This window comes from Lycium barbarum, chromosome 11 (assembly GCF_019175385.1).
Source record: "Lycium barbarum isolate Lr01 chromosome 11, ASM1917538v2, whole genome shotgun sequence".
Classification (NCBI taxonomy): Eukaryota; Viridiplantae; Streptophyta; class Magnoliopsida; order Solanales; family Solanaceae; genus Lycium; species Lycium barbarum.
In genome coordinates, this window is record NC_083347.1 from 108,446,932 (window position 1) to 108,471,912 (window position 24,981).

The 24,981-nt window shown below is 36.9% G+C and overlaps 1 protein-coding gene and 1 long non-coding RNA gene across 6 annotated transcripts; one reads left to right on the forward strand and one right to left on the reverse strand.

Annotated features, from left to right (window-relative positions):
• Positions 1-9,965: 9,965 nt before the first annotated feature.
• Positions 9,966-13,594, forward strand: LOC132618686 (uncharacterized). Of its 3 annotated transcripts, none has more exons than XR_009574257.1 (4): positions 9,970-10,675; positions 11,425-11,832; positions 12,252-12,835; positions 13,048-13,594. It is a non-coding gene; the product is annotated as an uncharacterized LOC132618686 (long non-coding RNA). The 3 variants fall into 3 exon arrangements; XR_009574256.1 differs by having other exon boundaries at positions 9,974-10,675; positions 12,450-12,835; XR_009574255.1 differs by having other exon boundaries at positions 9,966-10,675; positions 11,425-12,835.
• Positions 13,595-14,421: 827 nt separating this feature from the next.
• Positions 14,422-17,593, reverse strand: LOC132617772 (uncharacterized). Of its 3 annotated transcripts, none has more exons than XM_060332847.1 (2): positions 16,057-17,593; positions 14,422-15,144 (listed from the first exon to the last, which is right to left on the reverse strand). In XM_060332847.1, exons 1-2 carry the CDS (start codon positions 16,590-16,592, stop codon positions 15,123-15,125), a joined length of 558 nt encoding a protein of 185 aa, XP_060188830.1. In that variant the 5' UTR covers positions 16,593-17,593; the 3' UTR covers positions 14,422-15,122. The 3 variants fall into 3 exon arrangements, with proteins under 3 accessions (XP_060188830.1, XP_060188828.1, XP_060188829.1); XM_060332845.1 differs by lacking the exon at positions 14,422-15,144 and adding an exon at positions 15,151-15,699; XM_060332846.1 differs by lacking the exon at positions 14,422-15,144 and adding an exon at positions 15,151-15,938.
• Between the last annotated feature and the right edge of the window lie 7,388 nt (positions 17,594-24,981).

Here is a 24,981-nt window from a genome sequence, read left to right on the forward strand (position 1 = left end):
GGAGGTTCAATCTTCAACCAACACTTTATTTATAGAAATTTCGGCAGCATTTCCCCTGTAAATACAACTAACCCCGAGAATCCAACTCGGCCAAATCATCAACAACAAATCCGAGAATTTAACTCGGCCAAATTACCAACAACAACAGTCATTCTAACAATATCAACAATCAATTCAAAACGCATTCCAACGTTAACAACTTCTTTCTACAAACTTCGACGGCGTTTCATTTATTTTCAATTCATAATTGCTTACATATTCAAGTGCCAATCCGAAACCATTCAAACAATATTCAAGAACACTTCGAACAATCCGCGCAATATTCAAAATAATCTAACCAATATGCCACTCCACCCGAAACCTTCCAAATGCAACAAGAACAATAACAACACATTTCCTTCCTTCAAATTCATGAACTACACCAACAATTCACACACTAACAACATTATTTTCCATAAATACAAGAAACTACATTCAAATCACATTGGCTTCTAAAACAACTCTCCAACACTTACAACTTCAACTAGAATAATCAAACTTTCATTATCAACATAGAATCCATAACAACAACAACCAAAACACTAGATAAAATAATTGGTTCATCATTCCTACATAACACACATATGCACGGCCAAGCTTCACACTACACGGCTCAACCCCCAACATACAAAACATCACAAATTTCATTCATTTCTACATACTACAACATACACAATCATCCATAACATATAAAAAGAAGATTAAATCTTACCTTTTTCCCTTAACTTCTCACTTGGCTAGGGTTATGAACTTGCAACAAAGAGTGGTCTACTTGCTCCAACAACTATCCCACGTTAATAAGGACCCTTCAATTGGTAGAAATGCTAGAAGAAAATATTTTTTTGATCAACATTTGAGGGCTTCAATTTTTCTTCTCCTTGGCCGAATGGCCTCTCTTGTTTTTCTCCTTCTCCAAGTTTCTTCAACTTTCTAGAGTGCAAGATGAAAATGATAAATTTTGTCATCTTTTATCCATATATGTTATGCACCCATGTGGGCCAAGGCCCACACCTTATAAACGGCCCACTTGGCCCTTTGTTTCAAGACCACTATATTTTTTTTGTTTTTGTAATTCATGAAAAATTATTCTCCAAATTCCAAATTTGCCCTTAGTGATAAGAATCGGGTTACTTGAACAAAACAAGATTATAATGCGGAAGCGAAAATATGAAGATTAAAGACGAGAATATAAAGATAGGCGAAATTCAAGAATAAAATCCCCAAATTTCAAGATTAAGTGATAAGAACCCTAATTGGTCTTAGTATTCAAAGTTAGCGGATTAAGACTAATTAAGATACTAATAGAGTCAATTCAAGAACTTATATCAAAAGGTGATCTAGACCCCTATTTCGAAGAAATTAGAGACAATAATTAGTATAAGACTAATTACCTTCTTTAATTGACGAATAAGAACCAAAGATATCAAGTACGAATTAATCTTACCTCTTAAAAAGAATTGTTCTTATAAGGTTGCAAGATAAATCCAAAGTAGCCACACAAAGGTGTAAAATAGAGAAACTCTCAATAATAATAATATTTTTGTGTCTTGAAAATAACAAAATCCACCCCTATATATAGGGGAAACTTATCCCAAATAGAATGGGATTAGAATCTACTTTTATGGAAATAATTAAATACTAAAACCTAACTAGGATTAAACTAGGAAAGCATGTAAAATAATTGGCAAACTTCTTCCTAATAGAATAAGGAGAAGGTTTCCCCAAAAAGTCACTTTTGTACGTGTGACTTTCTCCAACCCAATTTGGGTTGGATTTAATTCCTTTCTTGGGCAGAAACTTCAGCCCCATGTGGGGCCCAATCTTCCTCCTCTTGAGCTTGGACTTGGATCATGAAATATGTATAGTATTTAGCCCATTCTTTTGCATAATTATTGGACTCGTTCTTGGGCTTTTCTTCCATGATAAGCATCCTTTTGATTTCCAATTGAAGCCCAACAATCTTGGTTTGCATCTCCTTAGCTTGTGACCTTGACGACGATCTTCTTAGGGCTTCTATAGCGCCATTCTTGACCATGGAGCTATCATCCCCCCTCTTCTTGAAAATAATTCGTCCTCGAATTTAACCCTTCATCAAACAAGGACAAGTCAGCAACATTGAAAGTAGCACTTACTTGATACTCACCAGGCAGGTCCAACTTGTAAGCATTGTCTCCAATTCGCTCAAGAACTTTGAAGGGTCCATCGCCTCTAGCATGCAATTTAGACTTCCTTTTAGAAGGACACCTTTCTTTCCTCATGTGAACCCAAACTGAGTCCCCAGGCTCAAAGATGACTTGTTTTCGTCCTTTGTTTCTTCTCGAAGCAACTTGCTCATTCCTCTTTTCAATGGCCAGTCTAGTTCGCTCATGTATTTTTTTCATCATCTCAGCTTTATTTGTTCCATCAAGAGTAGCAACATCATTAGTAGGCAATGGCACTAAATCAAGGGGAGTAAGGGGATTAAAACCATAAACAACTTCAAAAGGAGAAGACCCAGTAGAAGAATGAATAGTTCTATTATATGCAAATTCCACCAAAGGCAAGTGATCCTCCCAAGAAGTTAATTTACCTTTCAAAACAGCCCGCAACATGTTACCTAAAGTTCTATTCACCACCTCAGTTTGCCCATCAGTTTGTGGGTGACAAGAAGTAGAAAACAACAATTTGGTCCCTAGCCTTCCCCAAAGAACACGCCAAAAGTGGCTCAAAAACTTAACATCCCTATCACTAACAATAGTTCTAGGTATTCCATGTAATTTCACAATTTCTTTAACAAACAAATCAGCCACATGAGAAGCATCATTAGTTTTCAAGCATGGAATGAAACGAGCCATCTTAGAGAATCTATCCACCACAACAAAGACACTATCCTTACCATACTTTGTTTTCAGCAAACCTAAGACAAAATCCATAGAGATATCTATCCAAGGTGAAATCGGAACAGGTAAAGGCGTGTACAACCCATGTGGCAAAACCCTAGATTTAGCATGTTTACATTCTAAACATTGTGCACAAAATTTTTCTACATCCTTGCGCATGCCAGGCCAAAAGAAATTTTCAGCAAGTATATCTAAGGTCTTTGGCACTCCAAAATGTCCCATAAGACCCCCGTAATGTGCCTCTTTTACAAAAACCTCACGCAATGAACATATTGGAACACACAACTTATTTTCCTTGAAAAGGAACCCATCACGTACAGTGAACTTCTCAAAGGGTCCCTTCAAACATGCAGCATAAGCAACCCTAAACTCGGAATCATCAAGATACAACCCTTTAATGTGCTCAAATCCCATTGGTTTAGAAGTAAGAGTAGAGACAAGAACGTACCTGCGGGATAATGCATCAGCCACCACATTGTCCTTACCTTGCTTGTATGAAATCACATAAGGAAACATCTCAATGAACTCCACCCACTTGGCATGTCGCCTACTCAACTTAGCTTGGCCTTTCAAGTACCTCAATGACTCATGGTCAGTCTTTATCACAAACTTACGCGGCCACAAATAATGTTGCCAAGTAGCCAAAGCCCTTACCAATGCGTATAACTCAAGATCATAAGTAGAATAATTCAATGTAGCTCCACTCAATTTCTCACTAAAATATGCAATAGGCTTAGAATCTTGCATTAAAACAACCCCTATACCTTTTCCACTAGCATCACATTCAATTTCAAAGGATTTAGAAAAACCAGGTAATTGCAACAAAGGTGCAGAACACAACTTATCCTTCAAGACATTAAATGCATGGTCTTGTTCTTTTCCCCAATTAAAAGCCTTATCCTTTTTTATGACTTCAGTTAATGGTGCAGCAATTGTACTAAAGTCCCTCACAAATCTCCTATAAAAACTAGCAAGTCCATGAAAACTCCTAACTTTCGTCACACTCTTAGGTGTAGGCCATTCTTTAACTGCTTTAATGTTATCTACATCAACCTCAACACCCTTTGAGCTAACAACAAAACCAAGAAAGATTACTTTATCAACACAAAACGTGCACTTTGACAAATTAGCATACAATTTTTGCTCCCTAAGCACATCAAAAACTAACCTCAAGTGTTCCACATGTTCTTCAAGAGAGGTTGAAAAGATCAGAATATCATCAAAATAGACCACAACAAATTTGCCATGAAAATCCTTAAAGATATGGTTCATTAGTCTCATGAAAGTACTAGGTGCATTAGTTAAACAAAACGGCATCACTAACCACTCATACAAGCCATACTTAGTTTTGAAAGCAGTTTTCCACTCATCTCCGGGATTCATTCGAATTTGGTGGTATCCACTTTTTAAATCAATTTTAGAAAATATTTTAGAACCATGCAATTGGTCAAGCATATCATCTAGACGGGGAATAGGATGGCGATACTTTACCGTTATTTTGTTGATGGCGTGACAATCCACACACATCCTCCAAGTACCATCTTTTTTGGGTACCAAAAGCACGGGAACAGAGCACGGGCTCATACTTTCTCTCACAAATCCCTTTTCAAGCAACTCTTCTACTTGTCTTTGTAGTTCCCTTGTTTCATCGGGATTGCTTCTACAAGCAGGCCTATTCGGCAATTGAGATCCAGACACAAAGTCAATTTGATGTTCTATTCCTCTCAAAGGGGGTAACCCCTTAGGGATATCCTCAGGAAAGACATCGTCAAAATCCTGCAAAAGTTTTGAAACAACACTAGGCAAAGAAGGAGCTAAATCGTTAGTGTTAATCATAACTTCCCTATATGTAAGCAAGATAATGGGCAGCCCCTCTTTTTTTGCAAGTAAACACTCTTTGGCTTTTGTAAGGCTCACTATTTTTTCACCCTTAGCCTCTTTCCTCTCACCAATTCTTTCTTTTTTATCACTCTTTCCCACATTTTCTTTTCTCTCGTCGCTGCCCTCTCTCTCCTCACGCCTCACTTGATTTTTTTCCTCTCTTATCTTACTCTTTTTTTTTTATTCTTCCCCATGTTCTCCCATTGTTTCTTTCAATCGTTGTTGGTCTTCATACACTTCGGAAGGAGTTAAGGGTGCCAGAATATACTTCTTTCCCTTATGTTCAAGAGAGTACTTATTTCTCCTTCCACAATGGGAAGCATATCTGTCGTATTGCCAGGGTCGTCCCAATAAAATATGACAAACTTGCATTGGTACAACATTACAGAGAACTTCATCAGAATACTCCCCAATAGAAAAAGAAATCATGCATTGTTTACTCACCTTGAGATCTCCACATTCATTCAACCATTGGAGCTTATAATTGGTCTTACGTTTCGTGCATGGAATTCCCAATTTCTCCACCACGTATGCGCTCACCACGTTAGCACAACTACCATTGTCAATTATCATAGAGCAAATTTTACCCTTTATCTCACATCGTGTATGAAAAATATTTTCTCTTTGTGCCTCATCAAGCTCTCCCATATTAATGTTCATAAGACGCCTAACTACCCCCAAAAAAGTTCCCTCAGCATAAGGACCCACATCTCTCTCGTCCTCACTCTCAACACCCTCTTCTTCTTCTTCTCCCTCACTTTTTTCACTCTCATATTCCCCGTTATCTTTAATTAATATAGTTCTTCTATTTGGACATTCAAACGCCTTATGTCCCCTCCCTTGACATTTGTAACATTGTATCACACTAGAAGGTGTAGAAGGAGTAGAAGTTTTTGTGTTAAAAGTTTTACCTCCATCTTTGGCCTCCCATTTACCTTTGCCCTTATCATCTTGTGCTTTGGGCAGAGTTTTCTCCTCATGTGTTGGCCATGGCCTCCTTGGAGCTGCAGTAGATCGGCTTTTCCATGAGCTAGCTTGTTGCTTCCTTTTAATCTGTTTTTCTTCTTTTTCAGCCAACTCTACCAACTCATCTAAGTTTACATATTGTTGCAATTCTACTCTATCAGCTATTTCTCCCTTTAACCCATTAAGAAACCTAGCCATAGTGGCTTCCTCATCTTCATTACAATTTGCTTGGATCATAGCCATATCCATAGCCTTAAAGTAATCATCCACAGACTTAGAACCTTGCCTAAGAGTTTGAAGGCGTTGTTGCAGATCTCTTTGAAAGTGTGATGGCACAAAACGATTTCGCATAACCCTCCTCATCTCGTCCCATGTCGCAACGGGCGGTTCTCCATTGTCTAGTCTGTCTCTGCTATATTTCTTCCACCAACTAGCAGCATAGTCAGAAAATTCAACCACAGCAAGTTTAACCTTCTTACCTTCAGAGTAGTTATGACAGTCAAAGATGGCATCCACCTTTCTCTCCCAATCAAGGTACAAGTCTGGATCTCTTGTTCCCTTGAAAGTAGGGATCTTCATCTTAATGCTACTAAGATTGTCATCTTTAGCCCTAGCTCGTGGTGCCCTTCTTTCGTTCCTCCTTTGGTAAGCTTCCTCAAATTCGTCCTCATTATCTCCAAACTGATCCTCACCTTGTTAGAATTGAGGAGGTCGAACAGCTTGTCTCCTAACCTGAGGAACCGGATATTGTTGGATTCTCCGCACATCGGCTATGTTCACCGGATTAGGTGGATTTTGGGCTGCCTCTAACGCTTCAAGTCGAGCGGTAATCATTCTGAGCATCTCGACTAAGTTGTTGTTTTGAGTGCCTGCTTCACTCTCCTTTCCTGTTTGAGACATCTTGAAAAAAAATATTAAGCAATAAATATCTCTCAATTCGACTTTTTCCCTCAGTTGATCTCATCATATCTTGCCCTTTTCCACTCAAATTACTACCTTTGGCTGGTTCCTTTAGGATTTATATATAAACCGTACTAGCACAATCCTTTAGAAGTAAGATGTAGAAGAAAGAAAAAAAACTACCAACTCCCAGACGGATTGGGTTTGGCGAGACAAGAAAAAGACCAATTTGTATGATTTTTTTTTTTTTTTAAATTTCCCCTCTTCTTGATTTTCCTTCTTGATGTTGGAAAAAACAAGAAACACAATAACTATGGAGTTTCTTAATTAGCAAGTTTTTTTTTTGGCTATATAGCTTTACTATTTTAAGCTACTAAAAGAAAAAGAGAATTTTCATTTTTTTTTATTTTTTTTTTTACGAAACTCCCAAGATTATCAAGAACGGAACCTTGATAGCACCGCTCTGATACCACTTGATAAGAATCGGGTTACTTGAACAAAACAAGATTATAATGCGGAAGCAAAAATATGAAGATTAAAGACGAGAATATAAAGATAGGCGAAATTCAAGAATAAAATCCCCAAATTTCAAGATTAAGTGATAAGAACCCTAATTGGTCTTAGTATTCAAAGTTAGCGGATTAAGACTAATTAAGATACTAATAGAGTCAATTCAAGAACTTATATCAAAAGGTGATCTAGACCCCTATTTCGAAGAAATTAGAGACAATAATTAGTATAAGACTAATTACCTTCTTTAATTGACGAATAAGAACCAAAGATATCAAGTACGAATTAATCTTACCTCTTAAAAAGAATTGTTCTTATAAGGTTGCAAGATAAATCCAAAGTATCCACACAAAGGTGTAAAATAGAGAAACTCTCAATAATAATAATATTTTTGTGTCTTGAAAATAACAAAATCCACCCCTATATATAGGGGAAACTTATCCCAAATAGAATGGGATTAGAATCTACTTTTATGGAAATAATTAAATACTAAAACCTAACTAGGATTAAACTAGGAAAGCATGTAAAATAATTGGCAAACTTCTTCCTAATAGAATAAGGAGAAGGTTGCCCCAAAAAGTCACTTTTGTACGTGTGACTTTCTCCAACCCAATTTGGGTTGGATTTAATTCCTTTCTTGGGCAGAAACTTCAGCCCCATGTGGGGCCCAATCTTCCTCCTCTTGAGCTTGGACTTGGATCATGAAATATGTATAGTATTTAGCCCATTCTTTTGCATAATTATTGGACTCGTTCTTGGGCTTTTCTTCCATGATAAGCATCCTTTTGATTTCCAATTGAAGCCCAACAACCTTGGTTTGCATCTCCTTAGCTTGTGACCTTGACGACGATCTTCTTAGGGCTTCTATAGCGCCATTCTTGACCATGGAGCTATCACTTAGCCTTCCTAAATATTACCATAGACCACCTTGTGAATTTCCCTTTTTACCCCTAGCCTTCCTTAATATTTCCACATCAATAATTTTCATAAACAACTTGTATATTAAACAAGATCAAAATATAGCCTTGTCCTTAACTTTTTGCAATTGTCTTGAATTATCCGAATGTACAAAATACGGGATATAACATAATCTATAGCAATACAGGTCATAGGGACTCTATATTAGCAACAATATCCATGCTTTGTTTATCTAAGCATTTTATCAAACACTTGGTGGGCATGAAGCTCCACAACCTTCATTAATGGTGTTTTCTTCACCCAATCCCCATTCTATTACTTCTAACTGATTCTACAATCTCAATTAGATGTAATTAACATCATTCTTCATCACCCACATGAATACAACTATCCCAAGTCAGCAATCCAAAAACTCTAGCATAGTTCATATAATTCTCTTTATCAAACCCATTTATTATTCTCCCAAGAATTCATCAATTCACAACTATAAATGATTAGGGAGTAGAAACATTACCTTTTATGAGTAGTCACCACGAAATCAACATCCCCAAGTTTGATTTTTAGCTTAGAATGACGGCAACAACTTGTACTACACTTTATCCTTCACGAGCCTCGGGATTCGGGGCCTTCAACTTGATTGATTCTCTACTTTCTCTCTCTAACTCTCCTCTCTCTATCTAAAATCTGAAAATATGAGAAAATGGGGCTGCTAGGGTTGAGCATTTCCCTTAAATACCAAGGGGAAATGGGTTTGACCCGACTTGAAATCGGGTTGGGACCTTTCTGTCTTAAAACGTCCATATCTCCCTATCCCGATGTCACCTGTGGGCCCACAACCTATGGTTGGAAAGGTATTTCAATTATCTACAACTTTAATTCTTTGAGGTTTACCAAATTCCCAATTTATGATAGGGTTATGGCCTCTCGAAGTCAGGTGACCCGAAACGTACTTAACGGACCAAAGGACGCCCCATGTTACGGTCCCGTATCACGTAGGACGGACCGTAACTTGGGACCGTACCTTAGTGAAAATTTCCAGTGAGTTTCTGGAAATTTTTGGGACGTTACGGCTCACTGTTACGGTCCCGTAACACGTGTTACGGCCGGTAACGTCCACCGTAACACAGGCAGAATTTCCAGCGAAGACAGGCTTCAGTAAAATGGGCATAACTCTTTGCACAGATGTCCGTTTGACCCCCATAATATACCGTTGGAAATCTATTCAAAGGGCTACAACTTTAATCAAGGAAGTTTTCCCAAATTCCAAATTAATAAAGGGGTTATGGTCGTTGGAAGTAAGACCTTCTATAAACTCACTTGCAAACATGCCCCGTAGAGTGGTTTTCAACTTTGCTTTGCCCAAAGACTCTTCTCATGTCTTGATTGGGTTTCAAACACCATTTATACACTACTAAAATTGGGTTCATTATACCCCCATCTTATAAGACAAATCTTAACCCGAATGCACGAGGTGTTACATCTGCAGTCCATTTTACATCCTGTAAAACCATTATGATCCGTAAATCCTAGCGTAAAAATGCAGATCGTTGAACTGAAGTGAATTTTAATCCTAACATTCCCCGTCTTGGTTTTCTAAGTCCCTGAACCATGAATATGGCTTATTTTAAAGGTACGAGGTGTTACATTAATTATGTTTAGCCTTCATTAATTAGTTAAGTCTATTTTCTATATTACCTAAGTTGTATTTCTGGTATTTGCCTAAAAGTCCCTTGTGGACTAGTATTTATTTTTTGGCCTAGTCCCTAAGTTTGTTAGAGAATGGACAGCTGTTAGCTAGAATCCAAAGTTGGATTCTGTTTGTATTCATATTTGTACGCATTTGGAATTATCTTGAATGAAACAGAACTTTCTCTCCTTTCCTTCTTGTCTATTCTTATCTTTTCTCTATTTCTTTTCTAGATTCTGTGTAACAGAGCTCTGCTCTTGTTTCAGTATCTTATGGTTCCGAACCCCCAACTGATGCTTACGGTGCCTCGTCAGTGGAGAAGGAGGCCGCGCGACCGTGGGGGTTTTGTAATTCTGGGCATCACCTTTTGGCAAATGATGAGCATTTGTCGAGTCGGTATTAGATGCTACTGCAGAAAAAACCTATTTTTTCTGGGTTAAAGGAACTCGCCATAGAAAAGTGTTTTTGTAGGAGGGTTCAACCACTGTTTCATCAATTCCCCAGTAGCAACAACAACAATAACAGGTTTTTTAACGTTGGGGTTTCGACTGCAGAAAAAACTTGTTATGGTTGTTGCTGCCGGGTAATTGATGAATCGGTGGTAGAACCCTCCTGCAAAAACACCTTTCTATGGCGAGTTCCTTTAACCAGAAAAAATAGGTTTTTTCTGCAGTAGCATTTGATACTGACTCAACCAATGCTCATCATTTGCCAAAAGGTTGATGCCCAGAATTTCAAAACCTTGGCGATCGCGCGGCCTCCTTCTCCACTGGTCGGGCGTTATAAGCATCACTTGGGGGTTCGAGACCATAAGATACTAGCTAGGCTCAAGGCTCATCTCACCAAAGAGGAGGATGATATGATCATGCGACTTGTTGAGTGTGCTAGGGAACAAGTTAGTTAATTTAAATATGCACTTGCTCGATCTTTTTAATTACTTCATCCCTTAAATGATTCATGTTCTTTTTTTTTTCCTTCTTTGGTTTGGATCTTTTGGTTATGGTCGATATGTTCTATGAATTGAACATGTGTCGGCGGTGATACAAGTGAGGTGGGGGAGAGTTTGTCACCCTAGTTTTTATGTACTTTTTATTAATTTTTTTTTTTTTACCTTTTTTAGCCTTCAAAACATTTAGTACCTCTCTGGAATTACTCTTATGCCCCTCCTCTGATTTCTTGGGAGTCGTCTTGCTCAAAACCAAGATATCCTAGGACTATATCAGTCTCACCTATTATACGAGATAACTGATACCAAGATTTTACTACGAAAATAATACTTTAATATCCATCCTCTCAAAAGCACCAATTATTCGTGTTACTTGTAACACATCCGATAACAGCTTATGTAATTTTAATATAGAGCTTCTTTCATTTGTGGCCCGTCAACCGAAATTATTACAGGCGCTAGCCAAAATATATACTCAATATACATAACCTATACATTTCCTGGCTATTTTGTAAATTAGATCACCGAAAAGCATTGGTTGTAATTATCTCTAAAATGTATGCCATTTGAAATTTCAAATCGAGGTCTGACTCGCTGTGCTCTGCCTTGTTTAAAATTTTAGTTGTATTGTCCTATCCCCATTGCCATTTCTACTTCAAACTATGTTTTGCTAATCATGAGACTTTGATATTTGTTAGCAAATTCCGCCTGCTTTCATCAATGAAAACAAGAAGATGCTGGCGAAGACCTGCTTACTGCACAAGAATGAAGGGGTGTTGTGGGAAGGAAAGATAATGAGAAAGAATTCCAATTTCTTCATCTGTGAAGGAGACTGGCCACAGTTTGTGATGTATCACAAACTGAAGCCAGAGGACATCTTGCTCTTCTTACTCGTTGACAAATCGACGTTCCTAGTCATGCCCTACACCAAAAAAAATGGTAGAAACTTTCACGGGATGCAACCTTTGGAGGAACTCAGTAGCAGCTAGGAAGAGGAGAGAGAGGAGGATATTGAACCTTCAATAAATCTGAAAGAATCATCAGACTCTGAGGAAGAAAGCATTGATCCTCCTGTTATGTGGAATATCCTATCTACTCATATTTAGGTAACGTCGTTTCTTTATGCATTTGGTGTTGTTTGATCATACAGGCTAACTTGGATACAGGAGTCCTAACTGTTGTTGTACCTGTATTAAATTTGCTATATTTGTTAGTCTCTTAGGGTGTGTTTGTTACGATTGAAAATGTTATCTTAGAAAACAAGTGGGTTTCTTACTTATTTTCTAGTGTTTGGTAAGTAAACAAAAACATATTATCCCAAGGGCATGTATATGTAATCTAGCGAAACACTAAGGGAGTGGGGTGGGGTGGAGAGCGGCGGTTCGAAGGTGGCGGTGGTGGATGTTCAAGGGGTGGGGGTTGGGAGCATTGGGTGGGCAGGGAGGATACAATGAACTTGAAATATCACTTATGAAACTTGTTTTCCCTCCTTCCATTAGTAAAGTCATTTTCCTCATTTTTGTAGAGCTTGTTTTCCTAGAGAAAATGTTTTCCATAATATTATGACCAAGCAAACATGGGAAAATTGGAAATTTCCTCCATACCAAACACACTCTTAGAGACATGTATGTTATCCTGACTATAAATATCAATTTTCTGTCTTTCGCTCATTTTATCAACCCTAATGGTTTCATCCTGACAAGAGTTAAATCCAATGTCAAAGCTGAGGAAATGATCCACTTGAAGAAGAAAATTCTGGAACTATATTTGTTTAGGTGGCTTGTCGGTGATCTATTCTTGACAACTCCTAAGAGGCCTCTAGGTTCTTTCATCGTTTTCATGGAGGAGTTTAAGAAGCGGTGCCCGCAGGTGAATCCAAACATAAAATCTTTTGACACTTTCAAGAATGTTGGCTGAGACAAGTGGAGACAGATGTCAGATGCTGAGAAAGCTCCTTATATAGCAGAGGCAGAGAAAAGGAGGGTCGAATATGTAAAGGTCTTGAATTTTTATAACCCGCTAATGGCTGCGAAGAAGAAGAATCTGACAAGTCAAGGTCCGAGGTTAGTCGCTCTAAAGATGGGAAAAATCCTTGCTACGCACATTTAGGTAAACATCGATTGGTCTCTTTATATGTTTGGTATATCTAACTGTTATTCAGTTCATCTACAAATGATGTCGTTAGATCATACCGACTAATTTGGATTGGGTCCTTATTATTGTTGGACTTGTATTAAGTTTTGCTATATTTGACTAGGGAATGTGTTTTTATTTTTCCCTCTCTCGTTCATTTTCTCAACCGTAACGGTTTCCTCATGAAGGAGATAAATCCAATGCCAAAGCTAATTATGTATTCTGCACGAAGAAAAAAGCTCGGGAACTAAAAAGGTTACCTAGGAGGCCTGCAAGTGCTTACTTCATTTTCATGGAGGAGTGTAGAAAGCAGTTCCATGAGCTGAATCCAAGCATCAAATCTATCGTTGCTGTGGGGAAAGCTAGAGAAAGCAAGTGGAAGCAGATGTCAGGTGCTGAAAAAGCTCCTCATATAGCGGAGGAAGACAAAAGGAAGCTAAAGTATGCAAAGACAATGAATGCGTATAACACGCGAGTGGCTACCTAAAAAGAGGAATATTATGATGAGTCAAGTTCCAAGTTTGATGACGAAGAGGGAATTGGAGAGGAAGACGAGGATGACAACTTATATACTTTCTTGCTTTCCCATTAGATACTCTGTTCTACTTTTTGGGGGGTTTCACAGAAAATGATGAAATTTGGAGCAGTTAATTGTTTTTAAAGTTTAGTTTGTATAGTTTATGTGCTTTCTATCTTGATGCTGCTTAAATATAATTCAACTGGGCTTTTGTCTTTCTTGGCTTGTGTATGGATTTTTATCTAATGCCTCTCCTGCTAATTATTGTCTGCTTTATTGGTAAAATACTGTTGGTGTTGATATGCTCCCTATTGTTTCTGTGGAAGCGTTGGGACAAAAAAAAAAAAAAAAAGGGCATGAGATCCTTAATTTGCCTCAAGAAATGAGTTACATTGTTTAGTATTGTAATGACATTGTGTCGAATTATATATGGTGAAATAGATATAAAGAATCCAAATAACCGATTGAACTAGTTAGGGTTGTTGAGACATAAGTAGCATTGAAGGATTGATCTATATAGATGCATGAGAATGTCCTGGTAATTATTGAACTCAGGAGAGTAAGAAGCGTGTCTGTCAAGTGAAAGAGAATGGTCCAACAAAGGTCGTGAGGTGAAGCAATAAAGATCCATACCATAAATATGGTTGTTAGAAAGCCACAGACATGACTTCTTTGGCATTGTTGAATAGTTTTCCTTGTTTTATTTGATTGTTTTCCCGCTTCTAGCTTTTGTACATGCTTAGAAAAGCATCCATATAAAAAAGGTGGTACTAGTTTAATGCACATTTACTTTCTTTGAAAACATGTTTGATGAGTATGCTTAGACTATCCCAATGAACTTGGGAAGATGGACGGCCTAATTGACATGAAGAAAATGATCTTGGTTTAATGAGAAAAAGGAAGAAAGTGTATAGTGGATATACATGTATGTACTTGGTTTCTTTTTTGTTGAATTCTTTGTGTGCAATTTCGCTGTCTTTTTGTTCCATTGCTACTAACCAAAGATGCAGAGATTTAGAGTATAAGTTCAGGTGCAAGAGAAACAATGAAAGTGGGAGAGTTTTATTCATATTTTGATTGCTTGAGTGGTGACATTTTTGAAACCTACGTAGAGTTGGAGTTAGAAATCTAAATGATTTCAGGTCTTCTTGATGAGTTAAAGCATATATAATGGGCTCAATCATCTTGTTCTGCAATTTGTCATTGATCAATAATTTCTCAGCTGTATGCATGACTTTTATGTTAACATGTTGTGATTTCCCCCTGCAACAAAGTACACAACTAGGCATTGTCTGTTGGTTTCTATTTTGGTCTTATGATTGCTGCATTTGGTCATTTATTGTGTTCCAATTGAAGTCTAAGGGTTGTTTGGTATGACGGAAAATGTATTGCATCTTGTTGATGTAGTTTATGAGCTCATGATTTCCTATGTATACTACCTTAAAATCATGAAGGTGTCATAAAAGGTTATGCAACTATTTTGGCACCTAAAGATCACCTACTGACAGCAGTAAGCCACATATCATAAATGTTGGATTAAATTGGTATTAAAGAATTCCTACCACTTCTTGATGGCCCAAAAGCCATGCCAATTACTTGACTAAGTCTTCTAAAACATCCAAAACAAACTCAACGAAAAAAGAATGATGTGTCACACTGCATCAATCTACGTTCAAATTATTATTTGACTAGTATTAATCCTCAATGAGCCAAGGGAAAACAGAGAAGGACAAGCCAGTTAATCTCTCAGCTGCTCACGAGTTCCTGGCTGTGATACATCAAAACATTTCGAATTGAGTAACAATAATGTAATAGAACAGAAAAGAACGTTAGCAGAATTACAGGAATTCAATGAACACTCGAGTAATTCAGTAGCTTGAACAGGAATTCAATGACAACTCCAGTAATTCAGTAGCTTGAACAGGAATTCAAAGGATTGAATTCGAGTAATAAGCTCAAGTTGATGGAAAAGATAGAAATGTAGGAAGAAGATAAGAAATGTGTATTAAGTATCAAGTAATCTGAATGAAATGATTACAATTAGTTGAAACTTTCCTAATGTGAATGGTAAGATTGTGTAATAATTAGGAAAGTTTAGATGATTTTCACAACTTGTGAGGTTTTTATGTCTATAAGAAAAAACGCAACTTAAGAAATCTAAATTACATGTCCAAACATGATTTCATCTCACGATTTCATCTCGTGATTTCAAATCATGTCCAAACGGCTCCATAGATTAGTATGCGCTATTTATTCATGTGAACATGTAGGCTGATTGGCACTTGTGGTCTCCATGCAGCAAGGTGCGACATCGCTATTATCACTTCATTTTACAGAAGAATAGATGCATTGTATTAGCACCAGTACTTCTTTTAGCACAAAATGCAAGTAAATATTCACAAATAATAATCAACTTAACACCAAGAAAATCAATAAAATACAACATAGCTTAGTGCAGAAGAAGAAAATGAGGGGAAGCATGTGAATAAATTACTTATATACCTTGTTGATAAACAAATCACGATTTAACAACTTCATTACCTGCTAGTGAACGCATCTTTCCTGGTTAAATTAATAAAAGAACATTATCATCCCTAGAGAGGTGAAAAGAGTTTACCATGTTGAAAACTTTTTAATAATGCCATTACTTTTAAAGGAAAGTTAGGATAAGAAAACTTACTTGTGCGCGTCTAAAGACGACTCAGAATTAAGCCAAGATGGTGGTGGCCAGAAAATATCTCCATATTCACGGTGCGATAACAATGACCCAAGCTTACAGTCTTGTATGGTAAAGACACCGGTGTTATGACCCTGTAATCCTTTATATCTAAGTTTCAGTTTCTCACTAAGACCACCAGATGATTTGCTACCAAGGTCATTCTTGTCAATCTTGCCATCATTGCTGCTAAGTTTAACACCAACATCAACAGGAATTGGACCATAAACATCATCATCATCATTAATACTACAACAACCACAGTACATATCATCTTCAAAGTCGTAGTCATAGAACTTTGGTGGTAACTCCCCCAAGATGTCCACAATTATACCTCCATTTGAATAGTTAACGCAGTTTCCTCTGCATTGATTGCCAAAATCTAGTGAAGAAACAGAGAAACAACAGTCATCACCAGCAAATAAAATTCGATCACCCAATGTATGCACTGCAATCCACTCATGTTGTTCTTCATCAAGCCCGTATATTTTAATTTCCATGGGATTTATCCAAGAAGGGCCAGAACGGCGCAACTCCCTCTTAAATCAATATCTAAAAACATATCAGCTAGAAACGACTGTTCGCCTGATTCCACCTGTCGTTTCTTACTGGCCCATTCGTTAAATAAGCTGGAAGATACCTTGTTAGAATCATACTTTATGGTGCAAGATACATTGGTCTGGTTAAACAAGGAGGGATCATACTTGATGGTCTCTCCATATTGATCGACCGCATAAAAGTTCCCCTTATACACAATGATAGCAGCAATCTTGCTGCTGGCATCTTTTAAGGGATCTTTCAACATAGTCCACTTCTCATCCCTGACTTTAAACAAAATAAGTGACCCCGAATATCAATTGCCATTAGAGAAAAATGATTGGTTTGATCACTCCAAATAAGCAAGATTTTACTATAAAAAAATCACTACGCAATATTCAGGGCCCTGAGACTTTAAGACCCATTGCACACGATAGGATTTATAAACTTGAGAAACGCAAAAGTCTAGTAAATTCAATTTCTTAGGCATGTCATTAGGCAAAACCTTGATTAGTCTGTTGGTTAGAGGATTCAAAATCCACAATTTTCCAGCTATTGTTTTTACAACCTTCACCAACCAGCCTGTGTGAGGAGAAGGAGAAGGACAAGGACTGGTATCGCTATCAATGAGTTTGAGAAGATAAACGGTGCTTTCACTAAGACTCAGTCTTCATGATAACCATGGATCCTAAAGTTGGGGATAGCCAGTTTGTTGGGAGGCAAAGATTTAGAGATTTTGAGATTAGGAGGAAGTGATGAATGCCACGAATTGCAGACTGCACGAACGTGGAGGACGTCAATATGGGCGTCCAGGCATTTACTGATTCTTTCGACAAGTTCTTTCGGAAGATCTGACCAAGGAACCATCATACTTTCCCTAATGATTTAGTAGGATCAAGAGATGTTATGGCTAATGAACCGCTTCTTCTTTTTCCACAAGATGCATGAACTGAATAAGATTTGGCAAACGAATCCAAAGGTCAAAGGCTTTATTATTGAGAAAGTAAAAGGAGATTATAAATTAAACCAAACAAAGCTTTTTCCAATGAGAGCCATGATGCGAAAATGCTTTTCTTAAAGCAAAAAACTATACGCGGAATCTTAAAATTGACTTTTTATTATTATGACATCTTTTCTTATTTAAACTAGATAAGAAGTCCTAATATTAAAGTTTTAAAACCATTACAATATTACATTAAACAAATCCTTCCTTATTTGAATATATGTAACGTGAATTTAATTCCAATTTTACTTTTTCTATATTTTGGAATTTGAAATCCACTAAATTTTGTTTGTTAAGTTTTTCCTATTTAAACTCTGTAACAAGTCTTATAATATTTAGGAATTCAAAATCTACAAAAAAAATTAGTTTTAAAAATTATCACAGATTAGTTAAACAGTCTAATATTTGAGTTGCTTTTGTGCATGTGGTTTTATTGAAATGATCAAGTGTTATTGAAATGTTTCAATATCTTTGTTCTTTAGAGTAGGTCAAGATTTATTAAGCTTTTATATTGTCACACCCCATTTTAACCGGGTTAAATTAGAAGTACAACATATTGGTGATTCCTGTTTTTGTTTATTTTAAGGAGTCGCCACCTAATTATTTATGGTGAATTAGGACACCTAAAGTTTATTAAAGTTATGTTTAAAGTTAACTCTGTTTAAGGTCTGCGAAACTTAAAATTCTAGGTAAGGGTTCAATTAGTCTAAAGGGAAGGTATTAGACACCCTTTAAGACCCATTAACAATGGTTAACCGACCGGACTTGCGATTAGTTAGGCCAAGTGTAAATATTGTATTTTTAAATATTTAAGAAAATATCTTGAAAGTATTGCTAAAGTCATAGATAGAAGTAGAATGTTGTTTAAAGTAAAACTTGTAGAAAAATAGTGATTGAATAAAAAAGAGTTTAGTTATAAATAAACCAAAAAAAACGGAATGGGTAATGTTTATATGTATTTGGAATATGAATTGCGCCAACTAGCAAATTAAAATGTATTTGTAAAGTTATTGCAAGATTAATATTAATGTTTTAACAAATATGTATTTCAAGTGTTCTAAGATAAAAAGAGTAAATCTTGATTCTTTTAGCTCGATGTGGTCGTGCTAATTTGAGAAATCAATCATTCAAATAAATGTTATGGATACTATAAATAGTTTGAAACATATAGTTTATGGAATTAACTACCCTTTACTAAACTAAAACCCTTAATGTCACTAAAGTTTACCTAAATTAACAAATAAAATGTTAGTCATACAATACACATTAAATGCACACAAGAATAAAAATAGAGGGGTAGATATGATGTAAATGGGCTCAGCCCATTTTTGGAATACTGCTGTCAGCTACTGTTGGGCTTCGGCCCAGCAAATTTTATTCATATATTGTTGCGGGCTGTCTCTGTCTGTTGGGCTTTGGCCCAGATGTTATTTTTTGTTAGGCTGCGGCCAGGGGCTGACACCGGAGGAGTTACGTTGGGTTTTTAGCCCAACGCCAAAATGCGGCAAGAGACGAGTCCCCTTGGACTCGTATGCGATGTTCATGCATAAAAATGAAAAGAAAAGGATTAATATCTACTCAACGAATAAGATTAGACATGCAAAATATAAGTTCAAAACAAATCAGTAGGTTATGTATATCATATGTATGTTCAAGTATATCTCATGTATACACGTTCATAAGGATGTATTGGCTAAAGTATACCTGTCGTATACATACATATACATAATCAATACAAGTATACCTAGCATGTCAAGCTGAATAGCAGCGAAAATATCACATGTTTTATGGGGCTGCTTGAATCAAATTAACACACAGATTATCAATTAACCCAGCAGACAAATTAACTATTTTATCATCAATTCTAGTGACTTATTGTACTCAAACAGAACCAAACACAATAGTCCAATAAATTGCTGCCCAGTAAAGGTAAGAGAAATATATACTCTACAGTCTCATTTAAACAAGTACTCAAACCAGTGCATTGTATGTGTTGCAACAATCAAACATAGAAATCCAGCATACATTCAGCAATATTCATGAGAACATTCTCCAGATTAGCAATAAAGAAAGGTGAAATGAACATGTATCTAACTAGCAAGCAGACTTAATTGCTACCAATGCTACCAATTAACATAACTGCTAGATCTTGTAGATCACTCATCAAGGCGTGAATCAACTGCATTATCATGTAATAGTTTTTTTTAGAATGTCAACTAAGTATGGTAATCTACATCAAGTACATATGACAAGGCAATGGAACGCATGATGGCAAACATTTCATTCACAAAGTTCAACAGGTCACTTGCCTAAGTTTAAAGTCGCTAGACTGAGTTTTGAATGCTTAAACTCTTTTGAGCCCATTCTGATTTTTATAGCACCAGAACAAACAGCAAATTAAAGGTGCCAGCCTTATAGTTTTCGAACAAAATCACCAAAGAGGGAGCATCCAAAGGGTCAGGGTCAGTTTATAGATCAGCTTGTATCTCATTTAACCAATACTTATTCCCCACTGATTTAGATACTCTATTCCTCCAATTTGTCTCCTAGTTTCAGTTCCTTTTAGCCCTTTATAACATACCAAGAAAGAGAGAGAGCACTTAACAAACACAAGAAAGCAAATCAAAAAGGAGCTGGAGGGTCATGCCAAAATCAGAAGGAACAGTAACTGTTACACTCCATAACAATCCGTGCTACTTGTATTAAAACAAGAAAGAATGAGTTAAGAAGGTTCAAGGAAAGTTAATCGAGTTAGTAAGAATGTCGTTATATATATGGTTTCCTTAAGTATCCCAAGGTGACACGGTTACCTAAAGGATTTGAAATCACGCTATGAGTATGTATATGAGGTAATGCGAGTGACCTTTTAAAAGTATTTGAGATTATTAGTAATGATATAGAGGATGGACAAAAGATATGAATATACTTTTGCGATTGGAGTTTCGTCGAAGCTTTGTGAGTTCTCTAGTTATGTTTAAGGTTATTGTGATTCTCCGGACCCTTCGAGATGCGTATATGGATTTTTATGGATGTATATGAGTGTGTATACGTATGTATAAGAGGTTACATGAGGTTGGAAGAGGATTAGAAATTAAACGAAATGAATCGGAACAACCTCAGAAAAATCTCGGACCCGATTTTAGCCTATATTGTAGGAGGCATATCTCCTAGTATATAATGCGTTTTAAGGTGTTTCAAAAGCCTAAAATTAAGTTCATCGAGTCTAATTTGCAACGCAACAAACCGCTCGTCAAAATGATATCGGGGTAAGGAGATATGGACGATGCAAGTTGGACTGAGTATTAAGACTTAAATGTTCACAAAGTTTTCACTAGTGGCCGTGTGGGCCCCACAAACACATGACAAAATCAGATTTTTGCCCATGCTTAGTTGGGGGAACGTGTGAGACCTTCTTGGGCAGCAAAATGGTCTCCTTGTTGACCAAAGTTGCATGCCACAACTCATTTCCCAATCCCACCAAGTGAACTTAGAGAGAGAGGCTCTCATCTTCACCAAGTGAAGGGAGAGAGAGAGCCACGGCCAGCCATGGCATTTCCACCACCATTGCACGGCCATCCCTTCTATTTTTCTTACCATTAAACCCCCAAAGTGTTCTACACATTCACCATTAAGTTTCAAGTGAAGGAGAAACCATAAACATGCCATACAAGCTCTTATAAGCTCACGGCCAGATTTGAGCTCTCCATTTTTTATTCAAAAAAATTATTTTCCAAGGTGTTTCAACCCTTGAGAAGGTGCATAGCAACGTGGAGTATCCATTGGAGCAACAAGAACAAGTATTAGTTCATTTCACAAAATTCTAGCAAAGTTAAGAAGCCAACTTGTTAAGGTAAGAGTTGATCATTTTGTATGTGTTTGATGATGAAGTTGAACCGTGTGGATTGTTTTAGGACGAATTTTGAGGTGTTGTGAATATGTAAAAGTACATTGCATGTATGAAATTATGAATGTTGGTGTTGAAATATGGTTATAGCCTAAGGGGCTGTTTTAGAGGTGATTTGGATATGTTGTGCATGTGTAAATGTGAATTGCATGTATGAAATTGTGTGTGTGTTGAAGTTGAGGCCTTGTAGAAGCCGTAGGGGACTGTTTGGTGTGGGATAATGGACTGATTTTATTTAGTAATCATGGTTATGGCTATCCTAGATTGCATGGCAAAAAGAATGAAAAGAATTGGAAGGTTAAAGGTGAAGTTGTGTTGATACGAACATGTTGTTGTTTTGTTGAATTATGGCCGTGTAGTGGACTGTTTTTGTGGAAGATAGTGAACTGATTTTATTTGGTATTTTGATGGTTGTTGTCATGAATTTTATGATGGGAATTAAGGTATTTAATGGTTAGAGTTGGAACTAAAATTGTTTATAGGTTGTTGTAAGGTTATAGTGTCGACAATGTAGCTATTTGCATACGAATTTGGTGATATATTTATCGTGTGACTGCTGGTCGTATTTTACTGAAATTTGCTGAAAAGATTGCATGAAATAATGTATGAGAAGAGTATGTGGGCTGCTTGGTGTATTGTAGGTGTTCGTTAGAATTTCGGGCATCTTTTATGTTGTATTTGGGACTGTTTTGATGATAGGAGTAAATTTGTGCGTTTTGAATGTTGAATGTTGTTACGAACGTATAGTGAAAGTGAAGTTTAATGATTCAAGTTGAAATTTAAATGGTCTGTGGGCTGTTGTAAGAATGAAAATGATGCTAAAACAGTTCCAAGAATTGTAAAGGTAATATTGTTAAACGTGTTGTTGTCGTTGTAAGTTAAAGCTGGAAAATTGCTAAATGAGAATTGTAATATTGTGTGTGTTGTTTGGCCATGAGATGGGACTGTTTTGAATGATGTAAGGACTGTCCAAAGTTCCCTTAAGTCATGTTTAAACAAGTTCAGATTGGTACTTGAAAGTATGACTAGCAATGTTAGCTTGTAGCTCTAGTTGGTTTGAATGCGAACGAAACGTCGTTTAAATGTTAGAAAGGGATTATTAACGTTAAAATACGTATTGAATTCCCTCGTAGACTAATCGTAGCTCTTGATATCTTGATATAGGATAAGTGTTTTTGGGCAGCAAGTACAAGTTATAATACGACTAAACGCTAAAGGTATGTAAAGCCTATTCCTTCTTTCCTTTGGCATGTCCTAGACGTAAGTATGAAACGATATGAACCTTGGGGTAAATTCTACTCTCTAGTTCCATGCATGACTTATGATTCTATATTTCCTTAATGCTATTGTCACAAGCCTACTATATGATTGACTAATGAATGATGTATAGAAGTTCCTACTCTTAAAGAATTGCACAAATAGAGGCATACTTGACTTTCAAAAGCTACACCATGTTAAGTTGATACATGTACACGAAATCTGAAACGTTTCTTGTTATAGTTTGTTATGAGACTTAAAAAGAATTGAATATGAATATTATTTTGACACTTTAGAGCTGGTTAGTGCTTGTTCATTGAGTCTCAAAAGATGAATTGCATATATGTGGTTGCTATTTATTCTGCTCGTGCTTACCGCTATATCCTTCACTGAGTCCCGGGCCAGGACACGTTCTCGTGCGCATATTTACTATATTAATCACCGAGTCCCTCACTAGAGGGCCGGGACACGTTATATATATATATATATATATATATATATATATATATATATATATATATATATATGATGATGATATGATGATGTGATGATATGATGACATTATGATATGGAGATGGTGGCCAGGAGGGCATATTCCCTATTACCGAGTCCCTTATTAAAGGGCCGGGACACGTCTATGTTTAGGTTTATGATGCTATGATTTTAATTACCGAGTCCCTCATTAAAGGGCCGGGACACGTTATATATATGTTATATACAGAATGATTATGCAGCTTTGATTACAAAACTCTATAACGATATTGATATGAGAATGATACAGATGAAATATGTCCAAAGGCAAGTTTTAGGAATTTCTGATTGTTGCATTGGGTCCTACATACTTTGTCTCCTTATGAGTCTATTACTACATTTCATGCTTTACATGCTCAGTACATATTCCGTACTGACCCCCTTTCTTCGGGGGGCTGCGTTCATGCCCGCAGGTACAGACGCTCGTTTTGGAGATCCGTCAGCTTAGGGTACCTATTCAGCTATTTTGGACTGCTCCTTTGTTCCGTAGCCTAGCCTGTGGTATAACTCCCTTTTATGGTATATATAAGTGTTTATTCCGGGTACGGCGGGGCCCTGTCCCGTCATGTGACATTGTCGTTACTCTTAGAGGTCTGTGGACATTTGTGTGGGTCTGTATGTAATTGTTGATGCGTTGTATGACCATGACTTATGTTTGGGGTGTACCCATTCGTAATGGCAGCCTTGTCGGCTTGCATATATATGTATGTTTGGTATGTTGCATATCGTAGCAGCCTTGTCGGCTTGCGTAGGAATATATATGTTGTTATTTAAAAATTGTAACTCCTCAGGAGACAGGTGCCTACGACATACAAACTTTTGACAGCTTTAAAATAACACCCTACCTTTTTATACAAATAAGTTCATGACATGCTAGTTATAAATGATTACAGTTAACAGGCAATATGAGTGTCCAATTCGGGCACTAGTCACGGCCTACGGGGTTGGGTCGTGACAGTAACACAGGATAACATGGATATGCAGCAGCCAAGATGAAAGAGGACAGGCAAGTTACAGCATGTTTGAAAAGGAGGTGCAAAATTCACTCAATGATACATGATGACCTATCTAGAACAGGGGAAGTGGTGAATCATGATCAGTAATGCAGAGTTTAAGGAATAAAACAGGACACTAACAAGGTTTGATGTTTAGGATCAATAGAGATGTCCAAAGTGAGATAGAATGTTGCAGTATTCTAAAGGAGGAAACTAACTATGCAAGACTGATGAGAATAAAATATCGATACAGAACTCAAGTAGTCCAAAAACAACTCCTCAAGGTACTGATGGGCATACAAAACCAGGTTCACTGTTATGATTATATAATGGTCACATATGAATTGAGTTGAGAAGCACTAAATCATATCATGTCACCAAGGCAGTAATTCAGGTAGATATAGTTGAGTATGAAGTTATTAGATAGGTATTTGAGGTGTGCAAGGCACTTCTCAAACATAAGTAAATTACTAAGCACTGTGAATTTGACATAGTTTGAGGCAGCCACACCAAGTTTCATGTACACAGTTCTGAAATTTAGCTCAACACATTCATGTAATCAGTTGAAACTTCATCAATCTAATAGCCATACAATAGGTATCTTATAAGATATCATGTTGGTCTAAGCTTCTTTCATCCCGCAACCCTTTATGACATATGTG